This window comes from Mercurialis annua, linkage group LG3 (genome assembly GCF_937616625.2).
Source record: "Mercurialis annua linkage group LG3, ddMerAnnu1.2, whole genome shotgun sequence".
NCBI lineage: Eukaryota > Viridiplantae > Streptophyta > Magnoliopsida > Malpighiales > Euphorbiaceae > Mercurialis > Mercurialis annua.
The window spans coordinates 61,216,145-61,229,648 of record NC_065572.1 but is presented as its reverse complement, the minus strand read 5'-3'; the positions used below and the strand labels follow the sequence as shown (position 1 = coordinate 61,229,648).

At 35.1% G+C, this 13,504-nt stretch overlaps 1 protein-coding gene and 1 long non-coding RNA gene across 2 annotated transcripts; both read left to right on the top strand.

Moving 5' to 3' along the window:
* LOC126674150 (uncharacterized) lies at nucleotides 1–1,406 on the top strand. The gene is made up of 2 exons (XR_007639458.1): nucleotides 1–427; nucleotides 704–1,406. It is a non-coding gene; the product is annotated as an uncharacterized LOC126674150 (long non-coding RNA).
* Nucleotides 1,407–1,634: 228 nt separating this feature from the next.
* Nucleotides 1,635–3,110, top strand: LOC126672789 (uncharacterized). Its single transcript, XM_050366741.1, has one exon. The coding sequence runs from the start codon at nucleotides 1,635–1,637 to the stop codon at nucleotides 3,108–3,110; it is 1,476 nt and encodes a 491-aa protein (XP_050222698.1).
* The last annotated feature ends 10,394 nt before the right edge of the window (nucleotides 3,111–13,504 follow it).

Sequence of the window (13,504 nt, the reverse complement as noted above, 5' to 3'; positions counted from 1 at the left end):
CGGAGGGACATGAGAGACAAGGGGGACATTGGACCCCCCTCAAAAAGTCTCTATAAACCCTTGAAAAAATTTAAAAACAAAAATAATCCCTACTTAATTTGTCCTTATCTATATAAAGTGGGACCCAAGCAAAATTGCTTTTCAATATCAAATACATAATTCTAAAACTCATTTTCCTATTTTATAGCTTATTTGTTTTAAGTGGGGTCCAAGCAATCACTCTTTTACTTTTTTTCAAACAATAAAAAGTCCTTCTCCTATTTGTATTATATTACTATCCCTCTCTATATAAATATACATCTTTCTTATTTACTCATCATCATAATTTATTTTTGCTATTCAATTTCAACGATTTAGTAATTATTATTGAAGTTTAAATTACATCTACAACTTCCACTTCCAGCGGACAATTTCGAATCTTTCCCAGGTATGTTAATTTTTTTTATTTAAATTATACTGTTTTGTTCACCTAAAAACTAATAGTGAATCAAAAAATTATTATTTATTGGACAACAAGATGAAATTTTGTGTTATTTTCTTATTAAGATTTATCTAAATTACAAATATTAATAAAAATCCTCAATCAACCATTAACCTTATAATTTATAATTATATTGTATTTAGATTTTATTACAATTTAGATTTTAATAAGTACAAAATTAATTTTTTACTCAACTATTTGACTAATTTTTTTATTTTTCAGATATGGAGCGATATTTTAAAAAAATAGCAACTGCTGTTAAGCAAACAATTTCATCAAGCAATCAACCTGAGCAATCAAATGTTGAAGTTGAATCAAACGACCAACCTACTATTCGTGTTTCACCAATACAAATTGATATGAATATTGATTTAGATAATCTTCCTAGTGATCCTGGATTACGACCTAATATAATGACTTATCCATCTGACGTGAGAAATCAAGTTCGTAGAGCATATTTATTAAAAGGACCGTGTCAACCACGACAACATATTTTCCTCAAAAGACGGATGGAAATCGAAAACGTAAATTTATTGTTACTTGGTTTGATGAATTCAGGCCTTGGTTGGAATATAGTATCGCAAAAGATGCTGCGTTTTGTTTATATTGCTATCTTTTTTCAGCTGGCCGCAGTGAAAGGGGTCATGATGCCTTTGTAACTGAAGGTTTCAGTTCCTGGCGCAAGAAAGAAAGGTTGTGAGATCATGTTGGAGATCATGAGAGTGATCACAATAAATGTAGGTTGACTTGTCAAAATTTAATGAATCAAGCTCAGCACATTGAGGTATCTTTTTCTAAACAATCTGAACAGACAAAGATTGATTATCGTTGTAGATTGAATGCCTCGATTATTTGTTTGCGCTATCTTATGATGCAAGGATTGGCTTTTCGAGGAAATGATGAAACATAAACCTCATTAAATCAAGGGAATTTTATTGAACTTCTAAAAGTTATTGCTTCATGCAATGAGGATATTGATAAAGTTGTTTTAAGTAATGCTCCTGAGAATCTTAAACTTACAGCTCCTGATATTCAAAAAGATATCATCAATGCAGCCGCAGTTGAGACGACAAATGTTATAATTGAAGACATTGGGAATAATTTTTTTTCTATTCTAGTTGATGAATGTCGAGATGTATCAGTTAAAGAGCAAATGGGAATTGTTATTCGGTATGTGAATAAAAGTGGATGTATTATTGAACGTTTTCTTGGCCTTGTGCATGTTACTGATACAAGTGCTGCATCACTTAAGAAAGGCATTGATTCTTTGTTTTCCACATATGGCTTGAGCATATCTAGTTTGAGAGGTCTAGGCTATGATGGAGCCAGTAATATGCGAGGAGAATTCAATGGGCTTAAAAGTTTGATATTGAAAGAGAACTCTCAAGGTTATTATATACATTGTTTTGCTCACCAGCTTCAACTTACACTTGTTGCTGTTGCTAAAAAGCATGTAAGTGTTAGTTCTTTTTTTAATACTGTTGCACGTTTATGCAATGTTGTTGGTGGTTCTTGTAAGCGTATGGATATGCTTCGAGAGAAGCAAATAGAGAAGATTCTTCAAGGAATTGAAAATGATGAAATCCAGACTGGAAGGGGTCTTAATAAACAACGGTCTTTGAAACGACCGTCAGATACTCGTTGGAGTTCCCATTATGGTACGCTAATGAACCTTATACATCTTTTTTCTTCTATCATTGAGGTTCTTGAATACATTGGAGAGAATGGTAAAGATGATGCACAAAAGGCCGAAGCAGTTGATTTGTTAGACATCATAAATCGTTTTGAATTTGTGTTTGTTCTACACCTTATGAGAAAAATATTAGGGATTACACATGAATTGTCACAAGTTTTGCAGAAAAAGGATCAAGATATCATAAATGCAGTTAATCTTGTTAAGGTTTCGAAGTTGCATTTACAAGAGATGAGAGATAATGGCTGGGAGATTTTGTTATCTACAGTTTCTAAATTTTGCAGTGTGGAAGACATAAATATACTAAGTATGGAAGATGTATATGCAGTTCGTGGTAGGTCACGGCGTAGATCTGAGGCAATGACTAATCTTTATTATTATCAAGCCGATTTATTTTATTCAGTGATTGACACACAATTGCATGAGTTGAACAATCGTTTTGATGAAGTGAATACAGATTTGCTTTTGTCGATGGCATGCTTAGATCCAAAAGGAAGATTTTCTTCGTTTGATAAAAATAAGCTGATATGGCTAGCAACATTCTATCCACAGGACTTTTCTCCAATTTCTCTAATTGAGCTTGAATGTCAGTTGGATACCTTCATTATTGATATGCGCTTGGATGAAAATTTTTCTGAGGTGGTGGGAATTGCTAATCTTGCTCAAAAGATGGTCGCGACAAGAATAGATGATGTCTTTCCGTTGGTGTATTTATTAATAAAATTGTCTTTGACTTTACCAGTTGCTACTGCTACAGTGGAAAGGGCTTTTTCTGCCATGAATATTATCAAGAGTCCCCTACGCAATCGAATGGGTGATAAGTTATTAAATGATTGTTTGGTAACTTATATTGAGAAAGATATATTTGCAGGAATCACCAATGAGACGATAATGCAACGATTCCAAAAAATGAAAAATAGGAGAGGAATGTTATGATACATTTTATAGATTAATTTTTTTTATGTAATTTTTTTATTATTTATTTTCATATAATTTAATATTTAAAAATGGGCCCCCCTCTTCAATATTTCTGTATCCGTCACTGTGTGGGTACGTATTTTATTGACGCAGACCTGCTCCATGATTGGTCAACATGGTCAGACCATTTGATACAAGATAAGATGGATACAGCTACTTATGGTAAGAATTACAAGGATATTTCTGTTTTACTTGTGGAACCAGGTTGCAAATTTGTGAAAGACCCTGCACAACCAGGTTTTGTTCTTCTGAGAAAAAGCTGATAGGTTTGTTTGTTGATCAGGTTGCTAACAGAGTCTCATAGGTTTATTTGCATTAATTGTATGTATTTAATCATGTCTGCTACAATGCTTTATGCTTTAATTGATGGTGTTGGACAAATTGCCGCTACAATGGTTTATTTACATTGATTGTATGCTTTATGCTTTTATAACATGTTTGATTTTAAAGGCTGTCCAGTCTATCTAGAAATCTCAGAAGTAGTAGGGTGATTTATTCACTTAATATGCAAAGGAATTCCTCAGAAAAACAGAGGAATTACCATTGATGCACTGGCCATTCTTTGATTACTAATATCAACTGGTTTTTGGTGGGATTTCAGTTGTGTTTAAGCCCTGAGCAAAAGTAGGTATCTGATCTGATCTTGTGTGTTTTAGTGTTCAGAGGTTATGTGGGTTTCAAGGTTGTGAGTGTTTGGTGTTGTTATGGTGGTTGGATCTCCACTGTCATTGGTGTGACTGTTGTAGGAATGGGGGAGCCATATTGTTATTTGTGTTGAGAACTCTTTTTGTGGGATTGAAGATGTGTTTGCTCTTTATATAGGATGATATTAAGAGGAAGAACATAAATGTGATGGGTTTTGGATAATGATTGTTCTTTTAGAAAAACGAAATGGTAGTAATTAAGGCTGGTTTAGGAGAATATGAAATGCTTTGTTCCTATGAATATTGGATTTGGAAAAGCAAGTGTTTGAGACCAAGTGTCCACTCTGCGCCCAAATAGTAAGGTTAGATTTCAATGAATGCTAATACAGGTAAGGTTTTCTGATCGATAAAGCTAGGTAAGGGTGGTATCTTTTGGATTATAGGTTAAACTAAGGTGAGAGTGTTAGTGGTAATTGGGGTGTGTGGCGTTAGAATTTTGCAGCTTCCGCCAGTACGGTTGTTTAAAAACCCCTAATTTCCTTGCCGGGGGTAACTAAGGTGAGAGTGTTATTTATCCTTCATTAAACAACTACTCATATTGTTTGATTAACCGTGATTTCAATAATCAGAAAATTTGAGATTAAGGTTATAATTAGAACATGGAGAATTTGGTAAGTATTAAATGAAGTGGCAAACCTAAACAGATGTTAGTTTGGATCAAGATACTGCATGATTGCGCACTTTTTATAAACTAGTGTCGCGTGTTTCACACGTGCCTCCTAGTATGACTCGTCAAATAATAATAACTATATTTATTATGAATTATAATAATTATATTAATGTCAAATTAATATTTATTTCTATACTTATAAATTGTATTTAAGTACAAAATATCAAATAATAATTAAAATAATAGTTCATTAGAAATAGTTTTTTATTTATAGAGAAAATAAATGTAAAATATCAAATAATGATTAAAATAGTAGTAATGTATTAGAAGTAGTTCACCTTAATTAGCATTCTAGACGATTAAACAATAATTAAAATATTAATAATTAAATATTTAAAGTAGCTTATTTTAGTTAATAAACTATATAATTATTTTAACATAGTATTGTAAGTAGTTTATTGGGTTAATTATATATAAAATCGCCGCCTTTACACGAATTTTCAAAAATAACACGACCTTTAAAACGTGTCAATTCAAGCCATCATCTTTCATATCTTTTTAAAAAAAGTATGGGCACGTTTTTAAATAAAATTTTGCTGACTTGGACACCTGATGGCAGCGCCACGTGTCATGCCACGTCAGCAAAAACGCCACTAAAAATGTGCCCGTGTTATTTTTGAAAAGAAATGAAAGGTGGTGCCCTGAATTGCCACGTTTTAAAGGTCGTGTTATTTTTGCAATTTCGTGTAAAGGTGGTGATTTTATATGTAATTAACCCCTAATTAGTTAGTATTTTAATTCTAATAACCATCTTACTTATTTTTTATTACTTTTTCTTTTCCACTTCTACAAATTAAGGCATGATCAAGAATTAAATAGGTAAATATCGTATAGTACAATGCTATTATAATTAGGACGTGGCTGAGTATGATATATAACTAGTCGTAAACCCGCGCATTTGTGCGGAATCAAACTAATATTCAATTTAAATTATAATTTATTAAAAAAACTATATGAAAAATGTAAATACATGTTATAATATCCTAGCAATGAATTTTTTAATTTGATATATGATACCTTTTTTTGTATTTTATAAATCTATATTCATTTTATATTATAAAATATGTGCTCTATAATTAAGGATTACAGATTTATTCTTTCTTTAATATGACTTTTTTGTATTATATGCGAAAATTTGTTCAAAAAAGTTTATTCACTTCAATTATTGCATACTCCAATTGATTTAATTTTTAAGTCAAATAGGTTTGATTGCTATAATATGGACGTTTGTATTTTACACCTGAAGTAAGAATGTAGATGCTAAAGTTTCTCATATTACATTCTCCACAAAAATTTATGTCAATGTTAGAAAATTACATTAAAGATTGATGGAGTCGAGTGTTCATAACAAATAAAAATTTAATTTTTTTTCTTATTTATAATAATTATGACAATATAAAAAATAATTAATAAAACAATGAAATTCATTCAAGACAAAATTAAGAAATTAGCTTATAATAGGATTTTTAGTCACCAATACAGCGGAATAACGTAGATGACGAACAGGATACCGGAAATACCGGAAAGTCGCGTTGATAAACGACTTCTGAAAGATATCTTGTAAAAGCTCCATAATTGAAGAAGACCCACCTCATATAGGGTAGTAAAATTGAAAAATTGAAAATAAAAAACTAATCATATATGATAATTCCCGATGTATTATTATGGGAAAGACATGGAATAGAACTGGATTGCATGAAAATTATTGGATGTATTTCTATAAGGTTCTAGATTGTATGAATTTTAAATTTGAAACATTTCTAATCGTATCATAATTAATAGGCATGTACATGATAAATAAGAAATCGGGTAAGGAAGCCAAAATCAAATAAACAAAAAAAATTAAGTATATTAAAAAAAGATTGTAGCATTTAAGACTAACTAATCACATTGGGCAAAGATAATACCTTTTTCACAATAATTTTCATAAATCCATATCTAAAATCAATAACATAGATGAAATAATTCAAAATTTCACCTAAAAATGAAAAATAGAAAGGAAATTCAAAATACCGTCTTTTTTTTTTCTTTCCTAGTTTTTTGATATTTCGACAATAAGAGAAAATCAAAAAAAGAAATCAGTGGTAAATATTAATCTTCCGTGTCAAATAGCCAATCGATCCCGATATGAGTGTTAAAATATATATTGCTTATCTCGATGTATCAAGCAAATAATGTTATATATTCCATAAATCATGCTACTTATATAAATAAAACAATACTAATTAACCTCACCTCCATATATATAAACTATGCTTCAAAACTCTGCTTCAAAGTTTTGATTATTTGTCATATTAGTTTCATAGGTATGAGTTTTCAGTTCTCGCAGAATATAATTGCAACTTCATATGGTTTGGAAGTCTAATATATTACGATTCTTGGTAGAATAAAGGTAGAGCATAATTGCTATTTCATATAGTTTAGAAGTCTTCATAGATTCTTCTTAATAATAAAATATATTTCAACCTCAAAAAATCATCATTGGTTGACCCAAATAATACTAAAAGCATATCTTCAAGTAAACTTTTCAGCTATAAAAAAGTCATAAGAAATTATTATGAAAAAAAGAATTTATATCTCTAAATTAAAATTTGGTAAATAATATCTATTTATTTTTCAAATTCAGTTAAAGTAATTTTAAAATATCAATGTTTAAGATAGAGACGGTATATTTATTTAGTTCTAAATAAATATTTAAAAATATTATTATCTATATCTATATATTACATAATTGAGAGGACCAAATGAGCATTCTCATGAGTTCCCAACTTAGATAAAATACCTATTTATTATTTAAAAGTTGTTATTAATAGATAATTAACATTAGTATTTTAATTTGAATAAAATACTTATGGTAGACATTTTCATATTAGTGTTTTTAATTGAATAAAACATTTATTTATCATTTTATAAATTTTAACATATTAGATTTTAGCTATTATTTATATGAATTTATTTCATATTAGTGTTTTTAATTGAATAAAACATTTATTTATCATTTTATAAATTTTAACATATTAGATTTTAGCTATTATTTATATGAATTTATTTTTAAAATATAATTATTAATTAGATTTCGTGCAAATGCACGGGCTTTCGACTAGTTATGTAAATATTATAAGTCATTGACAAATAACTAATTGTTTATCATAATATGTTTATGAAATAAATTTTGTTTTGAAATATAAATTAGAGATGGTCGGCTAATTTTGTCTAAAAAAAAACTAAAAAGCTTATGAACAAATTTCTCCTAGTAAATAGCTATAGAAATATTCTCAGATGAATTTGCTATGGAATTGTTTTTTTATCAATGTAACCTCTATTCTAAATCAACGTGTTGAAGTAAAAAACTTTATTATTTATATGAATTTATTTTTAAAATATAATTGTTCGCGAGATTTTCACCTTACTCGAACCTTTAAATTTATTAATGGGTAACTTTAGGTACTGATGCTTTAACCGGGTGATTCGAGATGAGGTAAACAGGATTTGAATGACGTAACCCTCGTTCAAGTGACGTAACCTGAATTCAAGTTGCGTTGTCCAAATTATGAATGACGTTGCCGCCGTTCGATTAAACTAACAGTATTAATCTGGAAATCCTGAGATCCAAGCGAGATTAATGTCAATTCTACTCCTAAACTAAGATTCAATCCGGAGATTGGGATAAAAAGCCTGAACTTTGGTTTTTTTTGATTAATGATGTGTTGATAAAAACAATAATACAATAATTCTAGCTATTTATAGGGAATAAACCCTAATAAAGAGTCCTAATTCTAATGAAAATTCATCTCCTAATTAACAAAAGAAATTAAATAAAAAGGCTAAAAATAAATATAACTCTTATTGGGCTGAAATCCCATATGAGCCCATTCAGCTTTTTCACCAGGTCTTGGGCTTCGTCACTTTCTATCCAGATTTCTGGGCCGGTGCAAACAATGCCCCCAACAAGTTTAGAGTATCAGCTCTGGGCTTGTTATTTACGGCCTAGACCCTTTTTATGGGCTTCGCTTCACGCCATAAGGCCCACACGGTAATATTTTTTGACTTCTGATATTCGATAACCGCTTTTTCCGGATATAAAATAATCATTTTTTGCCTTTTTTGGATTTACCTGAATCTTTGACTCCGAAATTCTCTCCAACATATTGACCTTTTGCCAATTTTTCAGATTCAAATCGCCTACTCTTCAACACGAATCACCACATCATCATGTCTCAACAAGAACAAGCTGCTCTCGAAGCATAAAAAAAAATCGCCGAAGTCCGCTCAACTGCCCCGTCAACTTCCTTTGAGGTAATTTCAGAATTAGATGATAACCGATTCTCTATTGGTCCGATTCTCACCACTCCTTCAGAACTCTGTGAAACCGCAGTTCCGTTTCCAGATCATGCTCCTCCTCGCTTCTCCGAACTCCACTACTCTTCCGTTTGGACCGGTGAAACTTTCCGAAACTGGCCAAGTACCAACGCCGATTACAAAAGTTGGATTCTAAGGCTTCACGATTATTACAGCGATGTTTGGAAGGTCATCGGCCTGTATGATTTAATTGGGATAAGTCAAAATACCTTCCCCATCGCCAAACATTATTGCTTTGGGGCTTCCCTATTCTGGTCAGATACCACCAACACCTTTTGTTTCAGACGGGGACCGATGTCTATCACCCTATTAGATCTAGCCTGTATGTTCAATATTAACATAACTGGTATAAGGATATCGCCTCTCAACTGCCAGACACTCCCGAACTTACACCTTCGCCCCGAAAAGTCAGCAAAGAGCTTCAAAAACTTCCTACTAGCAAACATCGGCCAGCAACTCCCTCCAACTGCTGACGAGCACATCGCGTTTCTAGCCTATTTTCTCGCCAAATTCATTATATGTCCAGCTTCCTTCCGAGTCACCCATGAATGTCTTAGAATCGCCGTTGCTCTCGCCGAAGGCCATCCTTTGAACATGGGCGAGTTCATACTCGGGCACCTTTACCGATGCTTGCACAGTATGGTAAAAAATGGCAAAGTCAAAGCACACCGATGTTCCAGTGGGCCGATGTGGATGGTCCAAGCATGGTTATATATGTACTTCCCAGACATCGTCACAATCCCAGAGCGATCGTCGGACATATGTTTTGGATACACCATTTTTCAAGGGGTTGCCACCTTACCTCATCTTAAAGACGTTATCGCCTACTTTTTGGACACCCGTGAGTCGCCCAACACCTGGTGTCCAATACTTAGCTGGCGATTCCCACCAAAATGGCTCACCTATGGTTGGGAGATAACTGATGACGACGAAATTGATGAAGATATCTACTCCGAATGGTGGGGAAACTGGTGCAACGCCTTAACAAGCCGCAACCTAATGATCGGCAACAACTTCAAGCACAGCGGGTCTGAAGCTTATTGTCCCAACTACCTGTCAAGGCAATTCGGCTACACCCAGGCGATCCCATGCCCGTTCTTGATAGACAGAAATGACCAGGGACTTACTCGCTCAGCATTACCAACTTCCAGATATATTGGATACCTCGGCCAACTTCACGAAGCCTACTTACCTTCTCCAGATGAATTGCCATTTCCTGACGGAGACCCTTCTTCTATACATGAGTTCGAGGAGTGGTGGGAGATAGTAATCGGGATCAACTTTGGATTATCGGCAGATGAAATACTTAAACTGAATATTTTTCAACTTCCTGAAACGAAGCGTAAACGTACTCACGCCGATGTTTTTCTTTTACAGGTGCCGCAGCAGAAGAAGAGGAAAGGTAACTATGAGCATCTCCTTGAAATCGTTAAATTTGAGCGATTTTACAAATTCAAGTATGACCCTACGAATCGCCCTCTTTTAAGCTTAAAAATGGAAAACCATAGAAGAAAAGCGTGGCGAAAATATATCCTTAAATGGAGGAAAGTATGGGAGAAAAAATATCCACATCGCCCTTACCTACTTTTCCAAAAACATATTCGCCCATCTTTTCTTTATAAAGCACCATTAGTACCAGATTCTGAAATTATGTTAGCGAATAAAAAACCGAAGTCTCGTCCTAACAAGGTGACGTTTACTGGTTATTTTGTGCCAGGTGATTGCAAAGATATCGCCGTCCTTGTTAATGAACTGAAAGTCCCTGCTGGTAGACAACAAATCCCCTCATACATATTTTTTCTTTATATAACTTCATGAGATTTATCTAACTTCTTTTCTTTTTAGAAGTGGAAGCCGAGATTGAAGGGATGATTCCTTCTGAAGACGAGGAAGACGAACAACCTCTAAAGAGGAAAAGGACCGGGAAATCGCCAGCGGTACTGCAGACCGGCAGAAAGTCCAAACCTCAACCTAAAAAGGTGAAATCGGCTGTTGTTCCGCCGATAATGATACCCGAGGCGAGCTCCTTGAAGCCACAAGAAAAAGAACCCTCAAAGAAAACCAGCAGCACTCGCATCTCAATAAAGATGAGTGGGGGTTCGGTGGATCGCCCAACCGTGGCCGAATCGCCTGCTTCGGTAACCGCGGCTGCGACAGTTTCGGTTCCTGGCCCTTCAAGTCTTAAGCCGAACATTTCTCGCACCGAAGCTCTAAAGGTACATCCCTTTTTAATCTTTATTCATCGCCCATGACTTCAAAGACTAAATTGTATCTCTCTTGCAGACTAAACTCCTCGCCTTTGACTCCGATACTGAGAGTGACGAGGAAAACTCCTCGGGAAGTTCTTCCAGCTCTGAGCCAGAAACTGGTGACTCGGCTAGTGACGTGGATTTCCACCTGAATACCATGGCGATGATGAAGACCAAAGGAGTCCAAGTACTAGGCGATCCTGACGAGGCTGAATCGATGAAAACATCGCTGGAAGCTCTCCTTGTTGTGAAGGATGTGAGCAAAGTCACTGATTCGGCCAAAACGACAATCGCCAGGGTGGTGAGGGAGCTCCCGAATTTGACAAAGTTGTACAATGAAGCCGCCCCTGCTAGAGCCTCATACGAGAAATCGTTGGAGACCAAACGCAAACTTGATGATGAGTTTGGCTCTCTGAGATCCAATGCTAAGAAGACTTCAGACAAACTCGCCCCTCACACCACCAAAATGGATGAGCTGAGATCCAAAATTGAAGAACTGCAGGCGGAGCTCAGGGCCGAGGAAGAAATCGCCGCACCTCTGGAGAAACAGCTGGATGAATTCATTTCCCAGGGGAAGGACCTGAAGGATCGCCGGAATCAGCTGAAGAAAACACTCTCCAGTGCGGAAAAACATTACTCCGAGGCGGTGAAGAATCTAGGGGAAATTCGCAGCGTGATGGGCGATCTTTTCAGCCATTTTGGCTAGTTTCGTTTTTTTGTAAAATTTTTTGAACCTTTTGAACAGTTTGCAATGTAATCGGCTGGTGTTCCGATTTATTTTTTGAACAGTTATTAACGTAATCGGCTGGTGTTCCGATTTATTTCTCGTACATTTTAGATATAAATCAACTGCTAGGCGATAAAAGGTAAACGAGTTTACATAACAATAATCGGCTAACGTTCCGAGTTTTTTGTGAATACTCTAATAGAAAATAAACAACAATCGGCTGATATTCCGATGTTAAATACTTAAACAAATGAATCGGCTGGTTTTCCGATGTTACATATTCATGCACAATATCTACTGCCGATGTTGTGTTAATAAAAACAACCTTTGAACTAATCGGCTTGTATTGAACATTGCTTATCACTCCTCAAAAATACGCCTGTCGATCCCCTCCCAGCAGCTCGGGACATATTTTTTGAGATACTGTGCATTGATTGCCCTGTCATGAACTCGGCCTTCTATATCGGCAAGTACATAAGCCCCGTGGTTCAATATCTGAACAATCTTATAAGGCCCTTCCCAATTTGGTGACCATTTTCCTAATGCATCTTTTCTCGCCCCAATGGGTAGAATAACCTTCCAAACGAGTTGGCCAATTTGAAATTTCTTTTCCCGAACTCGCCTGTTGTATATATGTTCTACTCTTCTTTTTTGTGCCTCTAGATGGTCGAGCGCTAAAAGTCGTTCCTCGTCTAAGTCTAAAGCTTCAAGCACCATCTTATCATGATAATCGGCCTTCGTCAATACGTGTTGCATCTTTCGTCTTGTAGATGCCACTGTCAATTCCATTGGCAACATTGCATCATACCCGTATACGAGCTTAAATGGAGTAGTACTCGTAGCCGATTTTTGACTTGTGCGATTCGCCCAAACGGCCTCAGTCAACAATTGATGCCACTGTCTCGGATTATCTTCTATCATCTTCTGGATGATCCCCTTGATCGCCTTATTAGTTGCTTCGGCTTGGCCATTGGCTTGTGCATAATACGGGGTTGAATGTATCAATTTGAAACCCATATTCTTTGCGTAATCAGTTATATCGCTCCCAGTAAACATAGTTCCTTGGTCCGTTGTGATGGTCTCTGGTAAACCATGCCTAAGGATAATATATTCTCTGAATAACTTTATGACCGATTCTTGACTTGGTGACTTCAATGGTATGGCTTCGACCCATTTAGAGTAGTAATCTGTTGCGACAATCACAAACATGTGCCCTTTTGATGATGCATGGTATATTTTGCCGATTAAGTCCACAGCCCATCCGCGAAAAGGCCAAGGTTTAATTATCGAATGTAACGTCTCGGCAGGAACATGTTGTACGGGGCCGCACTTTTGACATGCTTCACACCCTTGGGAATATCGGACGCAATCTTGTTCCATTTTTGGCCAGTAAAACCCATATTTGTGGATCAACCACCTCATTCTTGGACCAGCCTGGTGTGCGCCTGCTATTCCTTCGTGTACCTCGGCCATGATTAACATCGCTTCTTTTGGGCCGATGCACCTAAACAGTAAACCGTCGCTCCCCTTCTTGTACAAGTCATCGGCTAGCATTACGTAGTTGAGTGCCAAAGTTCTTAATCTTCTATTGGACATATCTGGCGCTTCAAACCACTTGACTATTTCTTTCCTCCAATCCACAG

What these genes read in the sequence shown, in the direction of transcription:
- LOC126672789 (XM_050366741.1), top strand. Translation starts at nt 1,635, where the DNA reads ATGGGAATTGTTATTCGGTATGTGAATAAAAGTGGATGTATTATTGAA.